Raw genomic sequence first — 27,171 nt, 5'->3', positions numbered from 1 at the left:
CCGCGGCCCGCTGCCGGCCGGGGGGCGGGGCTGACGTGGCTCGCGACCTCCGTAACCCCAGGGCCCCCGACCCCAGCCCTCTGCGGTCCCGGGTCCCCGGCCCTAGCTTCCGCGCTTCCTCCTAAAAGCTGGGGCCAAGCACAGGAACGATGGGTGCTGCAGCCAATGGCGTCGCTCACGGCGAACCTGATACCCAATCAAAAGGCGTGGCTGCGAAGGGCGGCGGGAGCCACGCCTGACTCCAGGTGACTCCAGGCGGGGAGGGGCGAGTGGCTCCGTCCGCCGGTCGGGTGGTAGGGTCCCGAGCCTCGGGCCGGCTCCCGGGGACGAAGCTGCTGGAGCCGGCCGGCCTTGGCCAGCCGCGGAATACTTGGGTGCTGCCGCCGAGAAGAAGGGTGATGGAGGGGCGTCAGGCTGGGAAGGAGAGCAAGGTAAAGAAAGGATGCAAACCCTCTCTCTCCCAACGTCCATCTCACTCCATGATACCCAGTGATGCCCAATCAGGGAGTGGGGCGTGTGTGCGTGTGTTCGCGCGCACGCGTTGAGCTGGAAGAGACCTGAGCAAGGGGATGCGGGGGTGCGGCGCCTCTGTGGCACCTGCGTGGGGGCTGGCGAGGATGCCAAAGGAGGCAGGGTTTGCCTCTGCCCTGACAGATGTAAAGGGACCTGTCACTGCCACTCCTTTCCTCGCCAGGACCAATTAACTCATGATTCTGGCTTAATGGGGAAGAAGAGGGGAGAGGGAGAGAGACTGAGAAGGGGATGGAGTAAGTTTCTCCTTTGCCAAGGTAGGAGGAATCCAGTTCAGCACTAATGGCTTCACTTGTGTATCTGTGTTCATTTAATCATAAGATCATTAATTCTTCACTTTTTCCTCTTGATTTCATTCAACAAATACTTATCGAGCATCCTTGGGTTCACAGAGGTGCACACTTTTGAGAGTTGGAGGCACGTGCAAAGTAGGCTGTGGCTGAGGATAAGAATGGAGTAGCTGTGGTCCAGACTTAAAGTCCCATCTCCCTCAAGCAGTTACCAAACAGTACGGGTTAGAGTAGAGATACTAAGGCGGCAGGAGGGAGACAAGGGACTCAGGGGCCCATTTACCAATGAGTCAGATTGTGTGTATAAGGGGCGATTTGCAGTTGGACAAAAGGGGAGGCTGCCCTGAGGATGTCAGAGAAGCCAAGAAGTGAGGAGTGGGGTTCAAGTGGAGTTTGGAGAGGTGAGAGGGGCTGAGCGACACAAAGTATGGAGTAGGAAATATCAGTTTCAATGTTTATATTCATATTCCTGGCTAATATATTTAAAATGCTTAGATCAGTGCCTGGCATATAGGAAGCTCAAGTATAAGTGTTAGCTATTATATCTGACTATTTAGACAAGTCATTGTTGTTGTTGTTGTTGTTACTGTTGTCATATGAGATGTGTACTGTGCTTTCAAACTGATGGTTGAATCCCCAAACTTTGTAGGTGCCAGACTCTCTGACAGTCCACTATTAGATCTTGTCCTCTAGAGTAATCATTGCCTTCTTTAAGACTCTCCTTTAAATAGAGAGAAATGGAAAGAATACTATGAAGATGTAAACAAAAATAGAAGAGAAAATGAAATAATATAAAAAAACATTTGACTAACAGAATGCAAGGAAAAAAGAGTAAAGGAACAACAACAACAACAACAACAACAAAAACCAGATGAGGCAAAGAAAAAAACAAAAAGCAAGATGGTAGGTTTATAGCTTATGTCAGTAATTACAGTAATTATGAATAGACCAAACACTCCAATTAAAAACATATTCAGGCGGCGCCTGGCTGGCTCAGTTGGTAGAACATGCAACTCTTGATCTTGGGGTTGAGAGTTTGAGCCATACCTTGAATGTAGGTTACTTAAAAAAAAAGTTCGACTGGATTTTTTTCAGATTGGATTCTTTTTTTTTTTTTTTTTAAGTAGGCCTCATGCCCAGTGCAGAGCATGGTGTGGAGCCCATCATGGGGCTTGAACTCACAACCCCAGATCAAGACCTGAGCTGATGGGCAGCCGGGGTGGCTCAGCGATTTAGCACTGCCTTCAGCCCAGGGCTTGATCCTGGAGACCTGGGATCGAGTCCCACGTCGGGCTCCCTGCATGGAGCCTGCTTCTCCCTCTGCCTGTGTCTCTGCCTCTCTCTCTCTCTCTGTGTCTTTCATGAATAAATAAATAAAATCTTAAAAAAAAAAAAAAGACCTGAGCTGAGACCAAGATTCTGACACCTAACCAACTGAGCCACACAGGTGCCCCTCAGATTGGATTTTTTTTTTTTTCAGATTGGATTTTTAAAGGACAACTATATTCTCTTAAAAGACACATACTTTAGGGGCACCTGAGTGGCGCAGTTGGTTAAACATCTGACTCTTGATTTTGGCTCTGGTCATGATCTTGGGGGGTTGTGGGATTGAGCCTCTTACTGGGCTCTGTGTTCAGCAGGGAGTCAGCTTGAGATTCTCTCTTCTCCCTCTCCAACTCCTGCTTGTGCATGCACATGTGCACACACTCTCTCTTAAATAAATAATTATTTTTTAAAAATAAGTATTTTTAAGAGACATACTTTATAAGGACACAGAAAGAATGCTAACCAAAAGAATGCTGGCATGGCTATATTAATTTCAGACAAAGTAGACTAAGACAAGAAGTATTAGAAATAAAGAGGGACATTTTATAATGATTAAAGAGTCAACTCAACAGGAAGATAAAAATCCTAAATTTATATGCAACTAATAGCATTGTTTCAAAATATGCAGAGTAAAAGATTACAGAATTAAAAGGAGAAATAGACAAACCCACAATTACAATTAGAGGTTTAACACAACTCTTTCAACTGTTAGAACAAGCAGACCAAAAACCAAAAGAAAAAATCAGTAAGGATTTTGAATCCTTAAAATTTTTAAAATACCATGATTAATTAACTTGATCTAATTGGTTTAATTAGAGCTCTGTACCCAACAACTGCAGGAAACACATCCTTTTCAAGTGCACTGGAAACATTTACCAAAATACATTATATGTTAGGCTATAAAGCAACTATCAACAAGTTTTAAAACATTGAAACCAGACAGGATGAAATCTCTGTCCCAGTAGAATTAATAAGGAATCAAAACAAAAAGATAGATAGATTCCAAAATATTCAGAAAGTAAACAGTGTGCTTCTAAGTAATTCATAGGTCAAAGAAGAAATTATAATGAAAATTAGAAAAAATTTTTAAAGATTTATTTATTTATTTATTTATTTATTTATTTATTTGAGAGAGAGAGCACAAGCAGGGGGAGCAGGAGAGGGAGAAGCAGACTCCCCACTGAGCAGGGAACCTGATGTGGGACTTGATCCCAGGACCCAGAGATTATGACCTGAGCCAAAGGCAGACTCTAAACCAACTAAGCCACCCAGGAGCCCCTAAAATTAGAAAAATTTTTTAAAGAAATGAATTTAAGGGATGCCTGTGTAGCTCAGCGATTGAGCGTCTGCTTGAGAGTCTGCTCAGGGTGTGATCCCGGAATCCTGGGACCAAGTCCTGCATCGGGCTTCCTGCATGGAGCCTGCTTTTCTCTCTGCTTATGTCTCTGCCTCTCTCTATATATGTCTCTCATGAATAAATAAATAAATAATCTTTTTAAAAAATGATTTTGAAAATATGATAAACCTGGAGATGCAGCTAAAGAAGTATCCAGGGGGAAATTTATACCTTCAAACGCATTTTTTAGAGAAGTTGAAAAGTCAGTGATCTACATTTCAATCTCAAGAAACTAGAAAAAGAAGAACAATTTAAATCCCAAGAAAGTAAAAGGAAGGAAATAATAAAGAGCAGAAATCAATAGAAGATAAATATACAAATATAGAAAATCAATAATGCCAAAAATAGTTTGTTTAAAATACTAATAAAAATTGATAAGCATCTAGCAAGACTGATAAAAGTGAGAGAAAGGGAGAAAGAGAGAGAACGGGAGGGAGACTGAGAGGGAGGAAGGGAGAAAATGTTAATTACCAGTATCAGGAATGATCAAGTGCACATTGGTAGAGATGTTTCAGCCCTTATAAAGATAAAAGTATTTAAGAACAAGTTTATGCCAACAAATGAGAGAATTTTGATAAAATGGACGAACTACTTGAAAAATGCAACTTACCAAACCTGAAATAAGAAACCGAAAATCTGAATAGTCATATATCTATTATAGGAAGTAAATTTATAATTAAGAACTTTTCCAAAAATACCTTTCTGAGCAATAAATTTCACATGTGAATTCTTTGAAGCATTAAAGGATGAATAATACCATTCTCATATAAATTATCCCAAAAACAAATAGAAGGCACAATTCCAACTTATTTTAGGAGGACAACATAACCTTGATACAAAAACCTGTCAAGAGGAGGTGGACAATGATGGGTAACTGAATATACTTAATACCAATATATTGTATACTTTAAAATGGCTAAAATGGTAAATTTTGTGTTATGTATATTTTACCACAAAAAATCCTGTCAAAAACATTAAAAGAGGGGTCTGGGTGCCTCTCAATTAAGCAACTGGCTTTGGCACAGGTCATGATCCCAGGGTCTTGGGATCAAGCCCTACATTGGGCTCCTTGCTCAGCAAGAAACCTGCTTCTCCCTCTCCTGCCTGCCATTCCCCCTGCTTGTGCTTTCTTTTTCTCTGTCAGATAAATAAATGAAATGTTTAAAAAAAAATACAGGTTAATCTCTTGTGAACATAAATGGAAAATCACAAACAATATTATCAAGTTGAATAAGCAGTATGTAAAAAGATAATACTTCGGAGTACCTGGGTGGCTCAGTTGGTCCAGCTCTTGATTTCTGCTCAGGTCATGATCTCAGGGTTGTGGAATTAAGTCCTGCATTGGGCTTCATGCTCAATGCAGAGTCAGCTTGTCTCTCTCCCTCTGCTCCTCTCCTTAATCAAACACTCACGCTCTCTCTCTCAAATAAATAAATAAATAAACAAATAAATTAAAAAATATTTTAAAAATTAAAACTAAAAAGCAGAAAGATAATACTTCATGATGAAGGCCTTATTCCAGGAATGCAGGGTAGTTCAATATTTGAAAATCAATAAATGAAATTTGGGACATATACAGAAAAACCCATTTGATATTTCAATAAAGGAAGGAAACATTGATAAAAATCAATGTTCTTACCAAACTAGGCATAGAAGGTGGTCTCATTAATCTAATTCAAGTTTAATCATCTTCAGGATTACATTTTGTTTTGTTTTGTTTTGTTTAATTTTATTTATTTATTCATGAGGGACACAGATACAGAGAAGCAGAGACACAGGCAGAGGGAGAAGCAGGCTCCATGTAGGGAGCCCGACATGGGACTCGACCCCAGGTCTCCAGGATCACACCCTAGGCTGAAGGCGGCGCTAAACCGCTGAGCCACCGGGGCTGCCCCAGGATTACATTTTGAATGCATTCTCTCTGAGATAAAGACAAGTCAGATCTTTTTCACCATGTCACCATTTCTGCATTGTACTAGAGGTTCTAGCAAGTGCAATAAGGCAAGAAAAAGAAATAAGGTATATGGCTGGGAAAAACTAAAACTGTCATTATTTTATAGTATAGGATTGTATACGGAGGAAATCCAAAATAATCTACAAACTATTAAAAGCAGTAAGAAAATATAGCAAGGTTCTTGGACACAAAGGTAGTATATAAAGATCAATTGTGTGTTTCTACATACTAGCAACAAATAACCAGGTGATTAAATTTTTAAAAATGTTATTTCAAATAGCAACAATAATTTTTAAAAAATCATAAAATACCTAGGAGTAAATCTAACAAAAGATATGCAAAACCTTTACAGAGAATACAACAAAACATTACTGAGAAACATTAAAGAATATCTAAATAATTGGGGAGATATTTCATGTTGATTGATTGGAAGATTCAAAATTGTAAAAATGTCTATCCTTCTCAAATTGATCTGTAGATTCAATTTAATCTCAATCAAAATCTCAGTAAGTTTTGGGGATCCCTGGGTGGCTCAGCGGTTTAGAGCCTGCCTTTGGCCCAGGGCGAGATCCTGGAGTCCCGGGATTGAGTCCCACATCAGGCGCCTGGCGTGGAGCCTGCTTCTCCCTCCTCCTGCTTCTCCCTCCTCCTGTGTCTCTGCCTGTCTCTTCTCTCTATCATAAATAAATAAATAAATAAATAAATAAATAAATAAATAAATAAATAAATCTTAAAAAATATTTTTAAAAATCTCAGTAAGTTTTTTTGGTTGGAAATTAACAAGCTGAGTCTATAATTTTTAAAAAGATTTTATTAATTTTTGAATGAGAGCGAGAGCACAAGTGGGGGTGTGGGCAGAGGGAGAAGCAGATTCCCCACTGAGCAGGGATCCTGATGTGGGACTTGATTCCAGGACCCTGGGATCTATTTAGACCCCTGAGTCTAAATAATTAGTCTAAAATCTTTTAAAAAGATTTTATTTATTTATTAGAGACATAAAGAGAAAGAGAGAGAGAGAGAGGGAGAGAGAGAGACAGGCAGAGGGAGAAGCAGGCTCCATACAGGGAGCCGGATTAGAACCCGATCCTTGGTCTCCAGGATAACGCCCCAGGCTGAGGGCACCAAACCGCTAAGCCACCAGGGCTGCCCAGGAGTCTACAATTTTTTTTAACATTTATTTATTTTTTAATTAATTTATTTTAATTTATTTTATTTTAATTTTTTATTTTATTTTATTTTATTTATTTTTTATTTATTTATTTTTTAAAATCTTTTTAAAAAAGATTTTATTTATTTATTCATGATAATCACACACACAGAGAGAGAGAGAGGCAGAGACACGAGCAGAGGGAGAAGCAGGCTTCATGCAGGGAGCCTGACCTGGGATCCAATCCCAGGTCTGCAGGATCACGCCCCGGGCCAAAGGCAGGCGCTAAACCGCTGCGCCACCCAGGGATCCCACATTTATTTTTTTTTAAGATTTTATTTATTTATTCATGAGAATACACAGAGAGGAGAGAGAGAGGCAGAGACACAGGCAGAGGGGGAAGCAGGCTCCATGCAGGGAGCCCGACGTGGGACTCGATCCCGGGTCCCCAGGACCACGCCCTGAGCTGCAGGCGGTGCTAAACCGCTGAGCCACCAGGGCTGCCCCAGGAGTCTACAATTTATATAGAAATTCAAAGACCTATAATAACCAAAATGATTTTGAAAAAGAACAAAATTAATTCCATCTGATTTCAAGTGTGTCAATTACAGGAATCAAGAGTGTGATATATCAAAAGTGCAAACATATGATCAGTGGAACAGAATAGATACAGAATTGATAACATTTATGAAATCAGTTTATTTTCTTTTTTTAAAGATTTTATTTATTTATTCATGAGACAGAGAGAGAGAGAGAGAGAGAGGCAGAGATACAGACACAGGTAGAGGGAGAAGCAGGCTCCAGGCAGGGAACCTGACATGGGACTCGATCCTGGAACCCGGCGGGATCATGCCCTGGGCTGGAGGAGGCACCAAACCGCTGAGCCACCCAGGCTGCCCTGAAGTCAGTTTATTTTCTAGCAAGATGTCTACCAAAGCAAATAAATACTCAAAAGATTTTTTTTAACACATCAGTGCTAAAATGACTGGCTATTATATGGCAAAAATGAGTCATAACCTATACCTGACACTGTATACAAAATGAAATGAAAGTGGATCTAAATATAGACCTAAATATAAAAGCTAAAATTATTAAATCTAGAGGAAAAGAAAATAGATTATCTTCATGACCTGAGGGTAGGCAAAAGTTTCTTCGAGAGTACACAAATATCCTTAATCATAAAAGAAAAGACTGATATACTGGAGCTTGTAAAACTGTAAGCAATTAAGAGAGTGAAAAGGCAACCGAAAGAGTAGGAGATAATGGCAACACATATAACTGAGAAAGGACTTGTTTCCAGGGTATATAAAGAGTTCCTACAAATCAAAAAGAAAAAGACAATCTGATTTTTAAAAGGGGGGAGAGGAGGATCAAAAGACTTGGATAGGCACTTTATAAAAGATTTCCAAATGGGCAATAGATACATAAAATGGTGTTCAATGTCATTTCTCACCAGGAAATACAAGTTAAAGCCACAATGGGCAATAACTATACCCCCATCAGTATGGTTAACATAAAAAGGACTAACAATTCTAAGTATTGGTGTTGGCAAAGATATGGTACAACTGGAATTTTCATACAATGCTGGCAGGAATATAAATTTGTACAATCACCTTGAAAAACTGGCAGTTTAAAGCATTTAAACACATGCCTACCCTATAAAAGGCATATGCAAAAATGTTCATGGCAGCTTTATTCATAACAGGCCAATCTTGAAATAATCTAAATGACTACCAACAGTAGAACAGATACATAAGTTATGGCATTCATATGAATACAATACAGCAATGAAAGAGAATTACTGCTGCACTCAATAACGTGGATGGATCTCCCTAAAGACCATGGATACAAGAGTGTATACTGTATAATTGCACTCACATGAAGTTTAAATTGAGACAAAAATAATCTGTGATGAGAGAAGTCAGAATAGTTGTCTATGGACAGTGTGTGCCAAATCTGTGCCAAAGCCTGTGAGAGGAGAGACTGAGGGGATGGGAGAGGGGCGCAGGTGCCAGTTTATATATTGGGAGCTACACTTTTTTTTTTAATTTTTTTAAATTTTTTATTTATTTATGATAGGCACACAGTGAGAGAGAGAGAGAGGCAGAGACACAGGCAGAGGGAGAAGCAGGCTCCATGCACCGGAAGCCCGACGTGGGATTCGATCCCAGGTCTCCAGGATCGTGCCCTGGGCCAAAGGCAGGCGCCAAACCGCTGCGCCATCCAGGGATCCCTGGGAGCTACACTTGAAGGGAGAATGGCTTCTTCCTTTCACTTGGCACAGTGGTATAGACATCGTAGGTGTTCAATAAATGTGTGTTGAAAAGCTCAATGCAAGGGACACGTGGGTGGCTCAGTGGTTGAACATCTGCCTTTGACTCAGGTAGTGACCCTGGGTCCTGGGATCGAGTCCCGCATCGGACTCCCTGTGGGGAGCCTGCTTCTCCCTCTGCCTGTGTCTCTGCCTCTCTCTGTGTGTCTCTCATGAATAAATAAATAAAATCTTAGAAAGAAAGAAAAAAGAAAGAAAGAAAGAAAGGAAAGAAAGAAAGGAAAGGAAGGAAGGAAAGGAAGGAAGGAAGGAAGGAAGGAAGGAAAGCAAAGCTCGGGATCCCTGGGTGCCTCAGCAGTTAGAGCGTCTGCCTTCGGCTCAGGGCGTGATCCTGGAGTCTTGGGATCGAGTCCCGCATCAGGCTCCCTGTGAGGTGCCTGCTTCTCCCTCTGCTTGTGTGCCTGTGCTTTTCTCTCTTTGTGCCTCTCATGAATAAATAAGTAAAATCTTAAAAAGAAGAAGAAGGAGGAGGAGGAGAAGGAGGAGGAGGAGGAGGAGGAAGAGGAGGAGGGGAAGAGCTCAATGCAAGAATGATCTAGTAGTTTGGTGCCTCATGGATCTTTTCTCTTTTAGAGAAATCCATGTGTTTTGTTGACAAGCCAATGCCTCTTGGCACTAAAAGCAGCGAATGGAGTGGTCTCAGGATCCCCTCAAAAGGGGTGAGAACTTGTTATTGAACTCACATTAGGCCCTGGTGAAAGGGTACCAGCTTCTGCCAGTAACCAGTTGGGGAAAAGGTGAACGGGTAGTTGAGAAAGTAGTTGGGGTTTGGAATTTGAGAAACTGGGTTCAAATCTCGCCCTGCCACTTTGCAGCTGTGTGATTTGGGGCAACATATTTCACTTTTGGAGGTGTCAGTTTCCATATCTGTAAAGCAGGCAGAATTCTGCCTCCTTCTAAGGATGAAAGTGTGGAGTAACTGGAAAGCCCTGAGCAGTGACTTACCAGGATCCCTCCAGGGGTGGCCACCCCAGGGCATTGAAGAAGCAATGCTGAGCTGGGCTTGGCAGGAGGACGTGACATCTGCGGTGAGGATGCGGTAAGGGGCTGTGGTCAGCCATGTCAGAGGCCTCCCCTCCCCAGCAGCCCTCCTCCGTGTCAGTGGACCTGCAGGGAGACAGCTCCTTACAGGTGGAGATCTCTGATGCAGTGAGCGAGCGGGACAAGGTGAAGTTCACCGTTCAAACCAAGGTGAGGCTGCCAGGGGAGTGAGAGGGCAGTTCGGACAGCTGCCTCAGGAGGCTTCAAGAGCTTGAGATGCCTACTTTCCCCAGCCTTGCTAGCCTGGGGTGGGGGGTGGGGGGGCAGATGTCAACTTGGACTTTGGGCCCTGTTCCTCAACCTAGCTCCTGCTCCCTGCCCCTTGGAGAAAACAAGCATCTTGTCTAGTCTCCAACTGCCTTTTGCCTCCAACACCAAGTCCTAAGCATTCCCCATCCTTCGTCCTGATGGAAATCACCAACACCTGAACCACCCAGGCCCACCTTGGGCCTCACCTGGGATGTGGGGTTGGGGAAGCCCCACAGTGGGTGCTCAGGATGCCTGATGAGTGCAGGGTTTGGAAGGGGAGGACAGACACCTCAGACAGGCTTCCTGGCTTCCAGAGCTGCCTCCCTCACTTCACCCAGTTGGAGTTCTCAGTTGTGCGACAGCACGAGGAGTTCATCTGGCTACATGATGCCTATGTGGAAAATGAGGAGTACGCCGGTCTCATTGTGAGAAAGGGCTAGGTGGGCTGGGGCAGGGAGGGGCAGCCCTGGGTGCTTGGGTGGGGGTGGAAGACTGGGCCACACTTCCGGGTGTGGGTGATGGCCTTCTCAGCAATGAGAACTGCCAGCTGTATCCTTCCTTTGAGCAGATCCCCCCAGCCCCTCCAAGGCCAGACTTTGAGGCTTCAAGGGAAAAGCTGCAGAAGTTGGGTGAGGGGGACAGCTCCATCACGAGGGAAGAGTTTGCCAAAATGAAGCAGGAGCTGGAAGCGTGAGTGCTACTTTCTTTCCTTGTCTATGATGAAGCTCCAGGTCCACTCCCCCCTCCTGGGAATCCCTAGATTTCATCACCTATGGTTAGAGACCCTGACCTCTGACTCCTGGGCTTCTGAGGGGAAGGGAGCAGGATAATCAGAGGCAAGGAGGGCCCTTCAGCTGCTTGCCATTTTCTGCAGGGAGTATCTCGCCATCTTTAAGAAGACAGTTGCAATGCATGAGGTCTTTCTGCAGCGCCTGGCGGCCCACCCTACCCTGCGCCGAGACCACAACTTCTTTGTCTTTTTGGAATATGGCCAGGATGTGAGCTGGGCCAGAGCACTGGGGTCACTCTTGGGGGTAGGGGGCTGGGTGCTAGATGGGCTCAAGCCTCTGTCTCATCAGCGCCATAAGTGGCATGAGCCTGGGGTGAGAAGTGCAAATGCCTACCCCAACATCCTACTCTCTGTGTGTGCTTCAGCTGAGTGTCCGAGGAAAGAACAGGAAGGAGCTCCTTGGGGGATATCTGAGGAATATAGTTAAATCTGCAGATGAAGCCCTCATCACCAGGATGTCAGGGCTCAAGGTAATCCCTGGGACCCCTCTGTGGATTGAACCCAGGGCCTCAATCTGCAGCAAAGATGGAGGCCCAGGGTGGTTGTGGGAGGGAAACCACTGGTGGGGCATGGCCTAGAGGAAAATTGTGCCACCCCTTCGTGTCCATGGCTTCCATGTTCCTGCTGACTCAATATAAGTGACTCCTGTCTGGCTCCCTTAGGAGGTGGATGACTTCTTTGAGCATGAGAGGACCTTCCTGCTGGAGTACCACACCCGCATCCGGGACGCCTGCCTGCGAGCAGACCGTGTCATGTACTCCCACAAGTGTACGCAGAGCCCAAGGGGCCCTGGGTTCTCTGTCCCTTCTCCTGGGCATTCCTACTTCCTGCAGGGAGAGAAAAGAGCAGGACACAAACACCAGGGGTGGGGCTTGATGTGCAGACCAAGAGGGGTCTGATGGAGGGCTGTTCCCCAACAGGCCTGGCAGACGATTATATTCCTATCTCTGCTGCACTGAATAGTCTGGGAGTACAAGAAGTCAACCAGCTGAAGATGTGAGGACTCCCTCTCACTCCTCCTGTCCTCTCCCTATGCCTGTAATACTGTGTCTGCCCATGAGGGGTCACTGTGGAGATGTACTATCAGCTGTAGGTGGGAGGTGCAGAAGTTCCTGCTGGGATTTGGGAAAGGGAAAATTTCCCCACTGCAGGCCATTGGGAGGGTGAAAGCCCTAAAGAGAGGGAGGCTTTAAGCAACACCCTTTCAAGACCGCTGCCCTAACTCTTCCCCACTGCCTCCTAGGAGCTTCCTCAAATTGGCAGAATTCTTCGAAAGGCTAAGGGTGAGTCCTGCCTTCTGTATTGGAAGGGCACCCAATCAGTGATCCTTTGCAGAAATGAAAATTTCTCCTCCTGAAAGAGGAGAAAGCTCCAGGATCAATTTGGAATGTTTGGTGAAAAGTTGGGCCCAGTGATACCCTGGACTCACCTTCAGTTTAACCCTAGTTTAATAAGATGGGAGTGGGGACAGGGATACAACTTCAGGTGTGTGTATGTGTGGGGGGTAACGGGGGCAGGGGTGGGAACCAGGCCTGGCAAGGCATTTACAAGGATGTGCCACGTGCCTCTGGCAAGCTGCACCGCATTGTCAACATCCCACCCCAGACACACACTTCCTGAACTCTTCTGAGAGTCACTACAGTGTGCCAATCTTTCTCAGCTGTCCATTGGATCACATCTCTTCTCTGCTCAAGGCCCTCCAGTGACCCTGCCAGTCCCAGAAACTGCCCTTAGCTTGCATTTTAGGTTTGGGATCCAGCCACTGCCATCCAAGTGCTCCCATTGATTTCATGGTTCCCTGAACACTTACAAGGTTTGCACATCTGCACAGCCTTTGGCTGTTGTCTGATTCCTACTCAACCCCCGAGATCCAGATCAGAAGCCATTCCTCTGTGGAGTTTTCCTTGGCCTGGTCTCCTGAACATCAGGGTTTGACCTCAAGTGGTTATCAGGTGACTCTTGGATATTGAGATGAACAGCAGCACCCCAGCCTTTAGCTTCTCCTCTGCAAGCTCCCTCCCTAGCCTCCAAACTTCCTGATTCAGAAGCTGGAGGGCCGAGTGGCATCTGATGAGGACCTTAAGCTGTCAGACATGCTGAGATACTACATGCGAGACTCACAGGCAGCCAAGGTGAGATGTGGCCCCAGAGCAAACCTCAGGCTGGAGGACAAGACTGAAGCAGCAGGGGAGGGCAGGTAGATGAGGCCTCGGGCAACAGTGATCCTGTGCCCCTGGTGACCCTAGGACTTGCTGTACCGGCGGCTCCGAGCACTGGCTGACTATGAGAACGCCAACAAGGCACTGGACAAAGCACGCACCAGGAACCGGGAAGTGCGGACTGCTGAGAGCCACCAGCAACGGTGCTGCCAACGCTTTGAGCGCCTCTCCGACTCAGCCAAGCAGGGTAAGTCCCATGGCCCCAGAGCCTCAGCAACTGGGTTGCCTACCCTGCCAGGGTCCCCATTTCTCCTCCCTCCCCTGTCCAGAGCTCATGGATTTCAAGTCCCGCCGGGTCATCTCCTTCCGCAAGAACCTCATAGAGTTGGCAGAGCTGGAGCTCAAACACGCCAAGGTGAGCCCTCCACCCTCACTGGCCTCTCGCTGCCTTTCTGCCACCCACTCCCAGACCTCTAGGTTCTTACCAAGTGTTGGCAAGCAGGTGTTGGGGAAGGAGGTCTGGCAGCCCTGAGCAGCCATTGACTTTTTCAGGACTGTTTCATCTTGGAGCAGGACCCTTCCCTCCTCATTAATAAGCCCTGAATAAATGGCAGCTATTATTGCTGAGGATAGGAATGTAAGGAAGGGGGTGGTGACAGGAGCTAGAAATATGGAAAGAACAGCACTCTATCAAGGACCTCTCCTCCTCTGCAGGCCAGCACCCTGCTTCTCTGGAACACCCTTCTCACCCTCAAGGGGGAGCCTTAGAACTGCCAGAGCCTGCTGTGGGGCCTTTGGAGGCAAAAGTCCCCCAGATTTCCCACAAGATGCCACGTTCCCCACCACAGCAGCCACTAGCCATGCCCCATCATCTCCCAGGGCAAGCCCAAGCCCCACCCCCCACCCAAAGGTGCCAGGTCTTTCAAGAGGAAGATAGGGCAACATGGGTACCAGACTTGGCCACAGGTAAGAACCCCAGCCTAGGGGAGGCCAGGGGCCTGGACCTTCCTTTTCTCCTAGAGTCTGAGGGGCAGCCCTGGCCCACCCTATCAACCCCCTACCCCCTGGAGTTTGTCCCCAGCCTGTTCAAATAAAAAGCCTGGTTTATATAGCTAACAGGCCTGTTTGTCCTGACTTCCCTCAGCACCAGGGGCCACCATTTACCTTTATACACTTTGCCAGGGCACTACAGAGACAAGATCCTGGGCACCACTCCTGCAGTATCAAAATACCCCTTCCTGCTTTCCTCTTAAGAGATACTGGCAAGCTCCAAAAAACTTAGGAACCAGCTTTAACAGGATGCCTTTTTTCCCCCCAATTCAGGCGAGGGGGTGGGGGAGATAATAAATCCTGCATTCACACCCTTAGGGTGAGAATTCTAGAATACCTTTAACCTCCTAAGCAAGTGAAAACCCAAAGTACAGGTTGGAGAGAACCTGCAGCTATGCTGGTAAAAGGCTTGGGGCTCCAGCCAACACCCTCTTGGTTAAATACAGGGAGGTGGAACCCAAGACACTTGGGTCTGAAGTCCTGGGCTCCACCTGACTCAGCCCCACCCTGGACTCCAGTCACATCTGCAGAAGGCCAAAGGCTCTACTTGGCTTCTGACTCATAGAAGCAACTGGACCCGGCCCTCTTAGAGGAGTCAGTCATCCATGAAAGCAAGCAGACGAAAACCAAAGAGAACCCCAAAGACAGAAGAGTTCAAGAGGAACTCTGTAACTTGCAGTCTCACAGCCTACCATCAGGCAGGGGGTCGGAGAATAGGCCTCACTGCCCAGCTGTCCACCTGGGTAAGAAGTTACAGGGGAAAGAGTTCAGGCAAAACACTTCTGCCCAAAGGGCTCTTGCAGCCAGCAGCAGACACACCCTCATTCAGCTGCCTCCTAAATAGTTTGACCCCAACTGAGGCACCACCTATGAGTGGTGACCATCAGGAGACTCAGCCGATCTCTGGGGCCCAATGAACGGGGTGGATGGAGGCCATGTGTAGAGGAGATAGATGCTGCTCATTACCTCAGCAGACCTTCCCCCGCAAGATCCCTTGGGCCCCAACCCTGAAACAAACATCCCATTAGTGAGCCTTTTTATTGTTGTGTGTGTTGTTGGTTTTTTTTTAATTGAAGGTCCCTTACTGGTCCTGTTTCCATGAGTGCCAAGACCAGGGGAAAAGGGGAGGGGAACCAGGTGGCGCAAGGAAGGGTCATCTCCACAACATTCCATTTATACACAGAACTAAACAGACAAGCACAGAGTCACTATTGCGGTTAGAAGTTGGCAGCATGGGAAAAGGGAGGAACAGGTGAGGAACTGGGGTGTCGTTAAAAAAAATACAGGCCCCCCCCAAACTGGGGTGCCTGGGGGGAACTTGGTCTGCTTCAACCCAAGAGGAATCAGAAGATCAAAAGCGGTTTGGGAAAGCCAGAACCGTCAGGGATAGAGGGAGGAGGAAGGTCCAGGGGGTGAGGGGGCTGTTTGGCAACTGGGGTGAAGGGATTGCCCTCCCCCTGCTGGGATCCCCCCAGCCCCTCCGGTCTGGCAGGAAGGGGGCAGCCTGCAACCCCCATGGGCAGGTCTGGGGCTGCCAGATGCTCCAGGCAGGGGGCTGGAGGGGGCTCACAAAGGCTTGCCCTCCAGAGAGATGACGGCACTGCCCCCCAGTTTCTCTGCCAGGGTGCAGCGGTCCTTGACCTCCTCGTAGCAGTTTGCTTGTAACTCATGCTTGATCCCTGTGAGGAAGAAAGGGAGCATCTGTGAGCAGGATGCATTGGGGGAGGGGAAGTCAGGGCTGGGAAGGAGCCAATCAGAACAGATGGAAGGGACAAGGTTACCTTCTAGCAGGCAGGGAAGAGGAGGGGGAGGAATCTCATATACCACGGCATTCATCCCACCCTGCAGCCAAAGCCTGAGTGAAAAGGTGCATGGCACCAATGCTGGCCCTTACCAGTCAGCTTTTTCTTGATGGCATCCTTGGAGCTGGCATAAATCATTTTGCTCTTAAGGGGTGCAGACTCAGGTGCCCTGAAGGAAAACAACAGAGAATATGCAACAAAGTTCCCTCTCCAAGTCTAGCAAGTGCCATCAAGTAATAGAGGACTTCAAGAAACCCTTGAGCTGGTCTCCAGCATTCAAGCTTTTATCAAGTTCCTCATTGACAAGTGTTTTGTTACAATACCCTCCCCCTCCCTCCGAATTCCATTAACTGGGAACCACAGAGATTCCCATCCTAAGAAAGTAGGGTGGGGCAGAGCTAGAGCAGGTAACAGGAAGAAAGTGCCTGCAGAGAAGCTCACCAGAAGATAAACACCAGGTCCTCCTTCTTGCTCTCCTTGGTCTCATAGGTTGCGTCATAGAGGGCATAGCGGCAGTCCTTGTCTGGTAGCATCTTGACAAAGGTGGCGTAGGGGTCATCTACAGTCTGGCCCACATCACCTACCAGGATCTCCTTGCCCTCCTCGAGGATGATGTTCTTCTTGTCCTCGCTCAGGCAGAAAAGAACTGCCTTCTTGCGCTTCTTCACTTCCTCGGGTGTTGAAGACTTACGCACCTTCATGTCATTGAACACTTTGATGACGCCATCAGAAACCGCCACGCCAGAGGCCTGGGGGACAAGCCACATATTTTTCATGAAGGAAAGACTTCTGGACCCCCCCCTGAAGTCCCTCCTTTGCAATTTTAAGAAATATACCTCGGATGCCAACAAGTTCTCAACCCGTGGAGATCATTAATCCCCTTCCCAAGACAAGAATCACTATTTTCCCACCCAAACCACTGTCCAAGGACCAAGTGAGACACAACTCCAGAATGGCAGCCACAGAAGAAACCTCTTATCTAACATAATTCCTCCTCATCCAACACTTTACAGCCTAGAAACTGAAGATCTCTGAGAGGCAGAACCTTGGCTTTGATGTGAGCCCAGAATCAAAAGAATCCTAGGCTATTGACTCCTTACAGTACTCAATCTCAGCTTTAGGGTAACAGTGCCGACTTAAAACTTCACGGATAGGAAAAGGAGACCCAGGCACCCAGGGAACAGACACCTCTTCTGGAAACAGAACCAGAACGCCACAATGGTAGGGCACAAAGAAATTTAACGGTTCTCGTTAAATCCGTCATAACTATTCAGTATAGTTGTTCACAAACCATCCTTTTTCCTGGGTTTTCTTCAACCAAAGCAAAAATCACAATCCCTAATTAAGACCATAACCCATTAACTCCCAGTCTTCGGGAAAAATGTAGGACCTAAAGGTGGCTGACAGAAGTTAGCAGGTCAAACCCAAATGCGCACAGTCCTTGAGCTCTTTTAACGTCTATTTTGGGTCGTGTTGGGTGGGGACACGATAGCCAAGAGAGGGGCTACTGACCAAAACGAAATATGCCGCGCCCCCCACTCCCGGAACTGCAGAGGAAGCCGGCCACGTGACTCAGCCGCTTCCGGAGTAGGCGGGAGAAAACGTTCGCCTGGGCCCGGCCAGGACCCGGAGAGAAAGCAGTACCTGGAGGCAGTAGCACCCCCAGGGCCTCAAGACCGAAGAATCGCTTTACCGACCGGCGTATCCGTCCCCTCCGCTGCCGGTCGGAGGATGGACAAGTTACACAACCTTCAGTTCTCGTAGCCCTGGGGCTGAACACAGGGGGCGGGGTGGTTTCCGGGCGGTGCCCGCCTGGGTCACTTCCCTAAACTCGGCTCCACCCTCAGGCCCCATCCGGGAAAGCCGAAGGCCCCGCTTGTCCAGGGCTTCGGGCCCAGTAGTGGGGCCAGTGCGTGTGCGCAGGCGCCGGCCGACGGTGCCTTTCCAGCCTTTGCCGGATGTACAGAGCAGAGAACCCAGATCGCTTTGTGGGCTCCCTCGCAGGGCCGTGATCCCTCCGCGGTGCAAACCTGCGGCTCCGGTGGCGAGGTGCAGGCTTCTAATCCCCAGCGCTAGCACGCAGACCCCTCCGCGCCCGCATCCCCCTTGGCCCTCTGCCCCCGCCCCTCCTGGGCGCAGACATCCCTGCCACCTGCTCTCGACAGACCCGCCAGCCGAGGGAGGGTGACGCGGAAACAGGAACAGCCCTTGGGTGGGGCGCGCACGCCGAGACCGCTCGCGCGCTTTTCCTTCGACACCCCCGGGAAGGGTTCGGATGCCGCGTGCTCCGCCGAACGCGCGCCCCCGTGAACCGACTTGCCTCAGCGCGCGCCCCCGGCTGCTCCGCGAGGGGCGGGCACGCGCGCGCGCACCACGGACCCCTCCCCCACCGCCGGTATCCGCGCGGGCGCACCAGCGCGGTGGGGGAGGGGAAAGGAGCCCAGGGGGCGCGCGAGCGACGGCCGAGCTAGCCCTCCCCAGCGCCCTCGGGCGCGCACGCGCGTCCCAACGCTACCCGCCCCTCAGCCCGAGACCCTTATCCCGCCCGGGGCGCTGGGGGAGGGGGTGCAGATGTCGCTCCCCCGTTCCTTCCCCCGCGCGCAGACGAGCGACTTGCAGACGCCTCCCCTCAGTCGCCATGGCCTGCTGCTCACCATGTTTCCGGAAGCGAAAGGGAGATAGCAAAAAGGGTCAGAAGAGATGAGAGCCGCTGCAGCTGCCGCCGGGATCCGACTGAACGCGGCCTCTCCCGGCCCCTTCCGTTTAGTAGGAGCCGCACAATGAGGGGCGGGGCGGGCTTCCGGCGCTCCCCCCACGGGGCGACGGGAAATGAAGTCCAAGGGTCCTGCGCCGTCTTTTTGGCCAGCCGGCCTCTCAGGGCCCTATTACATGCTGGGAAACGTAGTTCGAGACAGCCAAGGGGGGCGGTGCTGTGGCGCGGAGAGCACGCCCATTGGTCCACTTTTCCAGGAAACGCTCAGCTGGGCAGAGGCCCCTAGCTCTAGGTAATGTGACCCGAAAATGAGCCTCGACCTCGCCGCTCTTTAACCGCCGCGAAACTGTTTCTTATGATCCATCTTGGCACCTTCTGGTCTGAAAATTTTGGGTTTAGTATTTTGCTTTTCTGAACTGAAGTAACTATTTATTGGCCTGGAATCCAGTCCTGGAGCAAGAGGAATCGCAAGTGTAAAGCGTGTTCAACCCGATAAACAATTCGTTGGGCACCCTCCATATGCAAAGCCACTCGTTTCCTGGGAAAGACCATATGCAACTTCAATAAAATTAAAATAAGACACAAGAGAGACTCTACAAGGAAGTCTTTAAGAATATAGCTTTGTTCTTGTTTTAAAGATAGATGGCAAATTCACGAAACGGGTTTATGTCAATTTAAAGACTGCGCCTTTTACTAGACACGGTGAAAAGAATAGATATTAAGCCAGACTCGAATCACGTCCTCGAGTTAACAGCCATGCATACGGTTAACTTAAAACTCGCAAAAATTAAGACACAGCTGTGTTAGCTTAAGTTTCTGAAAAAGAAGCCGGTGGGGACTACGGAAAGTTTTCCTTGGCCTCGAACAACGATCATGCCTTAGTCTTTGCCGAAAGGGTCACAAATCAGGGATCTGAGGGCCTAGATCCCATCAGCGGAATAAAGAGTGTAAATGAAGAGCTGGAAGCCCGGTCTTCAAGACCGGGAGTGGGGCGCTTCGCAGGGCATGCTGGGGATTGTAGTCAAGGACGTCCCGCTGCATCGCTCACCCCCCGAGTTCCCGGAAGCCCCAGGTGGAGGCCGCCGCTGGACCCACAGCCCGGTAAACGACCCTGCCAGAAAAGGAGACTGGCTCCACTTTTTTTCAAGCCTCGGAGTTTCCAAGAGCAACGAGGAGGGGCAGAGAGACTTCGAAGTTACCCTGGAGACACGCTCCCGCCCGCCCCTAGCCACGGGATGCCCTAGATGTCCTTATTAGGACAAGAGACTAGAGGGGGTGGGGCCAACCCGCACACTCGATGGAGGCTCCTTATAAGGCAGCCTCGGGAGGGAGGCGGGAGTTCGGAGCTGGCTTGGGCGCGCGCGGGGTGGGGGTGGGGGGTGCGTTCGCGGCTGGGCGGAGTCTGGAGGGGCGGGCCTAGAGCTAGGGTGCCAGCCTCCGTACTCCTCGAAGGCCGCAGACCATCTCCTCGCGACTTCAGTATAACAGCTGGGTGGAGGCTCTAACTCTCTGGTGACATCTTCAAGCCGAACTCAGCTGTACGTGTCCCTCAACCTGGGACCCTTTTGCATAAGCCTGAACCTAAACTTCCTTGAGAGTCTCCCACCTCCAATGAGTTACAAAAATGACTGTGTTCTCCCCTTCCACCTTCGTCCGGGCTTTTACCTTCAGTCTGCTCCCCTGAATCTAACCACGTGCCCATCTCAGACCCCCACCTCGGGCTGAGGCCCAGCACCTCCCATTTGCCCCCCTTCTATTTGCCCTCTGTTCCCCTCTGTTCTCCTAGCTTTAACCTTCCCTGAAAGTCCCAGACTTCGTGCCCTCCCCCACTGCTGGATCTCCACATCTCCCCGCCCCTCACCCAGCTCGGAATCACCATTTCTTCGGAGTCCTTGAGCTCCTCCTACATTACCTTTGTATCTTCATCCCTTATACTTCTTTCTAGATGTCCTTCCTACAAATACGCCTGCACTTACTTGCCCCACCCTCCACCTCTTGGGCTTCTCAGAAGCCCAGCGTCTCTCCGGCATCCTCAGCAAAGGTGAGACAAACTGACACCCTGGTTCCTCGGTGTTCAGGATTACTGCCATCCAGCCCTCCTAGCCACACGGGGGCGCTGTCTGTCTTTCTGTCCGCACAAGGAGTACCCCGCTCTCCAATCTGGGCTAGGAGGAAGGGGCGGGTCAAGGCTCCGGGGGTCTGGGTGGGGCCGATCCGAAAGACTGGTCTGGGCCGGGAGGGGCGAGGGGGCGAGAGGCCGTAGAAAAGGCGCTTGGTACCAACCACTTGAAGCAGTGCCGGAGCGGGGAGGGCAGCTGGAGGCTGTTCGCTAGTAATTGCCCCGCGTGGGGCCACGTGATTGGAGAGGTGCCGCCCTCACTCTCGAGCCAGGTGTTCGAATCCCGTCTCCAGAACTGGCGGCGCCCCAGCCTGGTTGGCGCGAAGCGCCAGGGGACCCGCCCCGGGGCTCATGGCAGCGTCGGTCCGCCTGGGCCGGAAACGCCCGCTGCCCGTTTGCCCCAACCCGCTCTTCGTTCGCTGGCTAACCGAATGGCGGGACGAGGCAGCCAGTAGGGGGCGCCGCACGCAATTCGTATTTCAGAAGGTGGGTCTCGGCTCGACGCGGACTGGTACGGGTGGAGCCGGACAACCAGGCCTGCCCTGACCCCAGTACGGTACCCCTGCCCCCGCCAGGCGCTGCGCTCCCTCCGGCGGTACCCACTGCCCCTGCGCAGCGGCAAGGAAGCTAAGATCTTGCAGCACTTCGGAGACAGGCTGTGCCGTATGCTGGACCAGCGGCTGCAGCAGCACAAAGCATCGGGGGGTGAGCGCTGGAGTCAGGGTCGGTGGTCCCCTGAACCTCCCCCAGGCGCAGCCTCCGAAACCACCTGGGATACCTTAGCTTCAGGCTCCCCCCCTCATGTCCTAGTTGTTGTTTGACCGCAGGCTAGTGGCTGGCTTGCAAAACGTCACCCCTCTCACCTACCACATGAACTGGCAGCGCCCCAGACCTTCCTGCCTGCTGGATTCCGTGGGATTGACTCTCTCTGCTCCCGCAGGTGACCATGCCCGGAGTTCACCTTCTGGAGAGAAGAGTTCAACCCCAGAAGGGCCACCTGCGAGAGTGCGAGACTCTTCCGTGCCAGTGAGAACTGGGCGAGGGCAGTGAGAAGGAAAGGGGAGAAGGAGCAGTAAGATTTTCTGGCTTGTGGGGACTTAGCAGCCCTGAGTCCAGATCTGCCACCAGTGACGCCTGGCCTTGGGCAAATGACTTATTCTGGTACTTAGTTTTCTTCTGTGTAGGTGGAGATATTGTATAATAATAGTTGAGAGTTCTGTGATTGGGCTATTCAGGGAGCCAAGACCAGTATCGAGCCAAGACCCGAGGATTGCTGTTACTGGCTTTTGTTGCCTTAGCACTTCTGTAGTGAATGGGAGAACTGAGGCTGGGTCAGGCAGATGAGACCCCTCGGCCCACTCCCATCCCGGCAACCATCCACCGTCTCATCCCAGCCTTACAGGCTGTCCCATCATCCCACCCATCTTACAGACAGGGAATCTGAGAGGTGGCTGAGTGACTTGTTCGGGGCCGTGTAGCCTGCTGAGATACAACCTGAACTTCAGCCCTTCCAGGGATTCAGTCCACGATGGCTGATTGGTTTTCATGTTCAAAACGTCTTGTCTTTCAGATTCCAGCCCAGCCCAAAGCAGGAGGCTCTGGCAGCTACTGGCCAGCTCGGCACTCAGGAGCACGAGCAGTACTGCTGCTGCTTTACAGGGAACGCTTGGTGAGCACTTGGCTGTCCCAGGAGTTAGGAGAAGCCAGGTGGTGAGGCTCCTGGAGGAGACTGGCCCCTGTGCTGAACCTGCCTTGGCTACATTTCTGTCCTGGTTACAGAATCCTAGTGGCCGTAGTTTCCTAACGAAGGAGGAGCTGCTGCAGAGATGTGCTCAGAAAGCTCCCAGGGTGAGTGCTGAGATGGGAAAGGATAGAGCTGAGTGGCTTTGAAACAGACCCTAAGTCCACCAGAGATTTCTCTTCTTGGGAGCAAGCAGTGGTATGGGGCCCAGCGAGTTGGACATGTGGTAGCACCAGGAGGTTTTTAAGGGTCTCCTCTCTTATGGACAGGTGGCTCTTGGGAGTACTCGACCCTGGCCAGCCCTCCGCTCCCTCCTCCACAGGAACCTGGTTCTCAGGACACACCAGCCAGCCAGGTGGGGTCAACTGCAGGGGGATACAGGAGGTGTGTGTGTGTGTGTGTGTGTGTGTGTGTGTGTGTGTAGGGCGAGGGGAGAATGTGTGTGATGTTCTGAGTGGGGCCCTACAGTCACCCAGCAAATCTCAGGCCTCATGCTATTGAGATAGGGGTAGGAAGGGAGGCCTTACTCCTAGGAGCCCACATTGGTGGAGTACCATGAGGATCTGAGAGACCAAGCAGTAGATGGGAGGAGGAGGAGGTGTCACAGGTTATTGAAAGAGCAGAAAGGCTTTGGTGAGGACACAGCGTTTTGATGTGTCTTAGAATTTTAGGAACAGCACTCCAGAGAGGAGGAAGAAGTTTGTCTGAAATGTGCTTGTTGCAGACTAGGAAACATTCCTGGGCAGGTCCAAAAGAAGCTGATCTGAGGAGCAAGAGCACAGCCTGTCGGTGGAGGTGGGGGTGGAAGCCACTGGACTTGTTTGTGCAGGGTCGCCAAGGCTGGTGAGACCAGCTCAGCTGGGGGCAAGCAGGAGAGCCTGCCAGGTCTGAGTGAAAAAGGGAGATCTGTGTTCATCTACCAGGTACTCGCTGACTCCGGAGGGTCTGGAGCTGGCCCAGAAGCTGGCTGAGTCAGAGGGCCTGAGCTCACTGGATGTGGGCTTCAGGCCAGAGGAGCCCCCTGGGAAGGAGCCAGAAGTGCCAGGAGCGGCCTCTGCTGAGCTGTGAGGAGGAGGGGGAGGGGACAGAGAGGAGCCCGAAGGGTCCCAGAAATGAGGCCCAACCCTATCTCCATCATCTCTAGCTAAGCTGCCCCACCCAGTGTGGGTTGCAAGGGGGGATTGCCTGGCACTGGCGTTCTGGCCTTAAAACACACCAACACCTCCCTCCCCTCCTTGTAGTGGTGCTAGTGAAGGGAGTGTCCAGCAGCTGCCACTGGAGCTTGGGCCTGGAGAGTACAGGGTGCTGTTGTGTGTGGACGTTGGCGAAGCCAAGGGGTGAGTGGGGTAAGAGAAACAAGAGAGAGGATGCTGGGGTGGGTGGCAGGGGCCTGCCCTGATCTAGGCCTCCTGTCTCACCATTCTAGGGCAGGGCACAAGCCAAAATTGCTCCTGGAGCTACAGCGGCTGCACGTGACCCATGTAGTGCGCAAGTTGCACGTCGGGGACTTCGTGTGGGTGGCTCAGGAGACCAGGCCCAGAGACCCAGGTAAGGGGTGTAGACAGAGGGGCAGAGATATAACAGGCAGGGCCTGGTAGGGGGAGGGAGGGCACAAGCCAATAGAACCCTTCTTGGTCTCCTGACAGCAAGACCTGGGGAGCTCGTCCTGGACCACATCGTGGAGCGCAAGCGGCTAGATGATCTGTGTAGCAGCATCATAGATGGCCGCTTCCGAGAGCAGAAGGTTCCTAGACTGGCCTCACCGTGCTCCCCATTTCCTGTCCACTTTAGGGCCCCTCCACAGCCCAGAGGTGTCCTCAAGGCAGAGCTCCCATAGCTCTAGCCACACCTCCATTAGAGCTACACCCAGGCAGCCCCAACATCAGACCCCTTGCGCTCCTACAGGTGCATGGTAGGTGTGCAGGGTGACTGAACTGGTTGAGGAGCATATTCAAGACCCCTTGGGCAGCCAGCCCCTACAACCTAGGATAAATAAGACCCAGACCTCCAGGAGTGGGACCACACAGCTCAGGCTAGGTACTGGCTGCTGGGCTGACTGCATAGTCACAGAGGCTATGTGTAGGCCAAGAAAGGTTTGAAGAATGGACATCATTCAGAGATGGTGGAAGGCTTTTCCAGGCAATGGTAACAGTGTGAGCAAAGGTGGGGGCCCTTTGAGACAGGCAGAGAAGCTAGGGAGGATGAGGAGGTGGATTGGTGAGACCAGGGTCCCGTGATGATTTTGAGTGACATGCTGGACAGCCAGCATACGGGCATCCAGGCCTGACCCTCCCTGCCTCTCTACCTCCCCAGTTCCGGCTGAAGCGCTGTGGTCTGGGGCACAGAATATACCTGGTGGAGGAGCATGGCTCTGCACACCACCTTAGCCTTCCTGAGAGCACGCTGCTGCAGGCTGTCACCAACACTCAGGTGAGCCAAGAGGACAAGGCAAGGCTTGCAGGAACCCCATGGTCCACAGCTCTGGCCAAGAATTCCCATCATCTCTTGGGTGGGTTCCTCTTCCCCAGGTCATCGATGGCTTCTTTGTGAAGCGCACAGCAGACATCAAGGAGTCAGCTGCCTACCTGGCCCTCTTGACACTGGGCTTGCAGAGGCTCTACCAGGTGAGGAAGTGATTTGTCCTTGGGTCCTATGCTCCCCCAAGGAAGTGAAGTGAGCAAGATCCAAATTTTTCATACTGGCCTCCTGAGGCCGAGGATTAGGCAAGGAATGGCAGGGAGTTGTCCCCTAGAGCTCTGTCCTGGCCTCAGTTCCCTCTTCCTTCAGGGCCATACCCTACGCAGTCGCCCCTGGGGAACCTCAGGGGATCCTGAATCAAGGCCTGGGCCCTCCCCACATCCTCTCTGCTCACTCCTCACCTTCAGTGACTTCAACGCAGGAGCCATGAAGAACAAGGTACAGCCTGTACCCCATGCCTCCTTACTCGGGCCAGCCCCAGGCCACGCCTGACACCATTCCCCTCGCCCAATCCCAGGCCCAGTGTGTGCAGGAGGTGTTCGCCAGGCAGCTGATGCAGGTGCGGGGAGTGAGTGGGGAGAAGGCAGCAGCCATAGTGGGCCAGTACAGCACCCCTGCCAGGTGAGTGCTTTGCGGAGGGGTCTGGCTCTGCCAGGGTGCATGGACCTGACTGAGTGGACAGAGGGGAGTTGGTGGAGGTCAGGTGGTAAGGAAGACGGGGTCAGCTAGGAGTAGACAGTATCTCAGGGTCAGCTAGAAATAGACAGTATCTCAGCGGCCAGGGGAGCCAACAGGAGTGAGCGAGCGCTTCTGCCTGGTGCAGCGGAGAAGGCTCCTGGATGAGGGGGTTGGGCCATGAAGACTAGGCCAAGAATAGTCACACTTGGAGAACATTTGCAGCTGCATGAAGGGAGGCTGAGCTGGATGGAAGGCTCAGGAAGTACAGCAGCAGTGCTGACTCCTCTCCTCCACGCTGACCCCTTCTGCTTGTCTCCCGTAATGGTGGCCTAGCCACTCAAGAGTGGGCCAGCTGTCCGCTGTTGCCAAGCTTTAGAAATTCAAACACCCTACCCCACCCCCAGCCTCCTGGCCGCCTATGACGCCTGTGTCACCCCCAAGGAACAGGAGATGCTGCTGAGCACCATCAAGTGTGGTCGACTGCAAAGGTGATGATGGCAAGGAAAAAGGACCTACAGGGAGTGGCTGGGGCAGGGTTGCTCTGGCTCATGGTCTGACCCTCACCTGCATTTCTCTTTGTGCAGGAATCTGGGGCCTGCTCTGAGCAGAATCTTTTCCCAGCTCTACTGCTGCTACAGCCCTCTGACCTGAGGCATCCCGTGAGGCCGACTACACCACCACCCCCCACCTTCATGGGCTAGCCAGCCTTTTAAGCCACTGGGCTACAATAAAAATATAAGTATTTGCAGCTTGATGTATTATGGAGGTGATGCCAGGGACTTTGTGAAGTATCCAGGCAGAAATTGGGGAGACCAACAGATCCAGTGGTTTTTAAACTGAGCTCTAAGGACCCTGGGGTTCCCTGGGAGAGCACTGAGACCACCAAGGAGATGGAGTCAGTGAGGCGTTACAACTTTGAATCTAGTTTATATCATCAGAGTTCCCTGATAGGATCAAATATCCTTCCATAATAAGTTCTGTGTTTTGGAAAAGAAATATGTGGAAAGCACTAATCTTAATTGCCTCATTTTATAGATTGGAAAACTGATGCCCAGAAAGAATCTACTAGGGTTTAGTCAAATTGATAGTTTGAGGCCAAACTGGGATTAGAACCCAAGGCCTCCAATGTCTACAGTAGAGTTATAAACCAAACTCCAGTTCCTGGGCTGGGTCCCTGGAGTCTGTAGCCTTATCATCTCCTCCATTCTCAGACCGATTCTGATGTGCATGGTACATGGATCAATCCTGGTCTTGGGGACACAGTTCCCAACTTCTATCTATGGGGCACCCTGAGCCCGAATGGAGATACCCCCCTTTAGGTGATTGGCCTGCCTCCCACAGCCTGGCCACTTCCCCAGTCCAGGGGTTCACTACA

The 27,171-nt window shown here is 50.6% G+C and overlaps 3 protein-coding genes across 19 annotated transcripts; 2 read left to right on the top strand and 1 right to left on the bottom strand.

Moving 5' to 3' along the window:
• Positions 1 to 15,305, top strand: SNX32 (sorting nexin 32). 9 transcript variants are annotated; one of them, XM_038563891.1, is made up of 14 exons: positions 252 to 431; positions 9,550 to 9,635; positions 10,063 to 10,167; positions 10,581 to 10,691; positions 10,835 to 10,956; positions 11,141 to 11,264; positions 11,422 to 11,526; positions 11,719 to 11,824; positions 11,977 to 12,052; positions 12,300 to 12,339; positions 13,102 to 13,188; positions 13,303 to 13,462; positions 13,545 to 13,630; positions 13,930 to 14,328. In XM_038563891.1, exons 2-14 carry the CDS (start codon positions 9,558 to 9,560, stop codon positions 13,981 to 13,983), a joined length of 1,254 nt encoding a protein of 417 aa, XP_038419819.1. In that variant the 5' UTR covers positions 252 to 431; positions 9,550 to 9,557; the 3' UTR covers positions 13,984 to 14,328. The 9 variants fall into 9 exon arrangements, 8 of the variants coding, with proteins under 8 accessions (XP_038419826.1, XP_038419819.1, XP_038419825.1 ...); XR_005373621.1 differs by lacking the exon at positions 252 to 431 and adding an exon at positions 14,712 to 15,305 and having other exon boundaries at positions 9,564 to 9,635; positions 13,930 to 14,181; XM_038563897.1 differs by lacking the exon at positions 9,550 to 9,635 and having other exon boundaries at positions 10,605 to 10,691.
• Positions 15,285 to 18,881, bottom strand: CFL1 (cofilin 1). The gene is made up of 4 exons (XM_038563900.1): positions 18,722 to 18,881; positions 16,509 to 16,816; positions 16,160 to 16,236; positions 15,285 to 15,944 (listed from the first exon to the last, which is right to left on the bottom strand). The coding sequence occupies exons 1-4, from the start codon at positions 18,722 to 18,724 to the stop codon at positions 15,832 to 15,834; spliced, it is 501 nt and encodes a 166-aa protein (XP_038419828.1). The 5' UTR covers positions 18,725 to 18,881; the 3' UTR covers positions 15,285 to 15,831.
• MUS81 (MUS81 structure-specific endonuclease subunit) lies at positions 18,684 to 26,908 on the top strand. 9 transcript variants are annotated; one of them, XM_038563888.1, is made up of 20 exons: positions 19,818 to 19,881; positions 20,233 to 20,318; positions 20,726 to 20,821; positions 21,383 to 21,385; positions 21,475 to 21,604; positions 21,840 to 21,925; positions 22,470 to 22,568; positions 22,679 to 22,747; positions 22,910 to 22,995; positions 23,304 to 23,435; positions 23,564 to 23,704; positions 23,882 to 23,977; positions 24,067 to 24,188; positions 24,287 to 24,384; positions 24,954 to 25,070; positions 25,169 to 25,264; positions 25,428 to 25,556; positions 25,636 to 25,739; positions 26,201 to 26,284; positions 26,381 to 26,544. In XM_038563888.1, exons 3-20 carry the CDS (start codon positions 20,726 to 20,728, stop codon positions 26,445 to 26,447), a joined length of 1,755 nt encoding a protein of 584 aa, XP_038419816.1. In that variant the 5' UTR covers positions 19,818 to 19,881; positions 20,233 to 20,318; the 3' UTR covers positions 26,448 to 26,544. The 9 variants fall into 9 exon arrangements, 8 of the variants coding, with proteins under 8 accessions (XP_038419813.1, XP_038419811.1, XP_038419818.1 ...); XR_005373620.1 differs by lacking the exon at positions 20,233 to 20,318 and having other exon boundaries at positions 18,684 to 19,881; positions 25,526 to 25,556; positions 26,381 to 26,908; XM_038563883.1 differs by lacking the exon at positions 20,233 to 20,318 and having other exon boundaries at positions 18,705 to 19,881.
• The last annotated feature ends 263 nt before the right edge of the window (positions 26,909 to 27,171 follow it).

This window comes from Canis lupus, chromosome 18 (assembly GCF_011100685.1).
Source record: "Canis lupus familiaris isolate Mischka breed German Shepherd chromosome 18, alternate assembly UU_Cfam_GSD_1.0, whole genome shotgun sequence".
Classification (NCBI taxonomy): domain Eukaryota; kingdom Metazoa; phylum Chordata; class Mammalia; order Carnivora; family Canidae; genus Canis; species Canis lupus.
The sequence above is the reverse complement of the archived record's forward strand: the minus strand, read 5'-3'. Positions and strand labels throughout refer to the sequence as shown.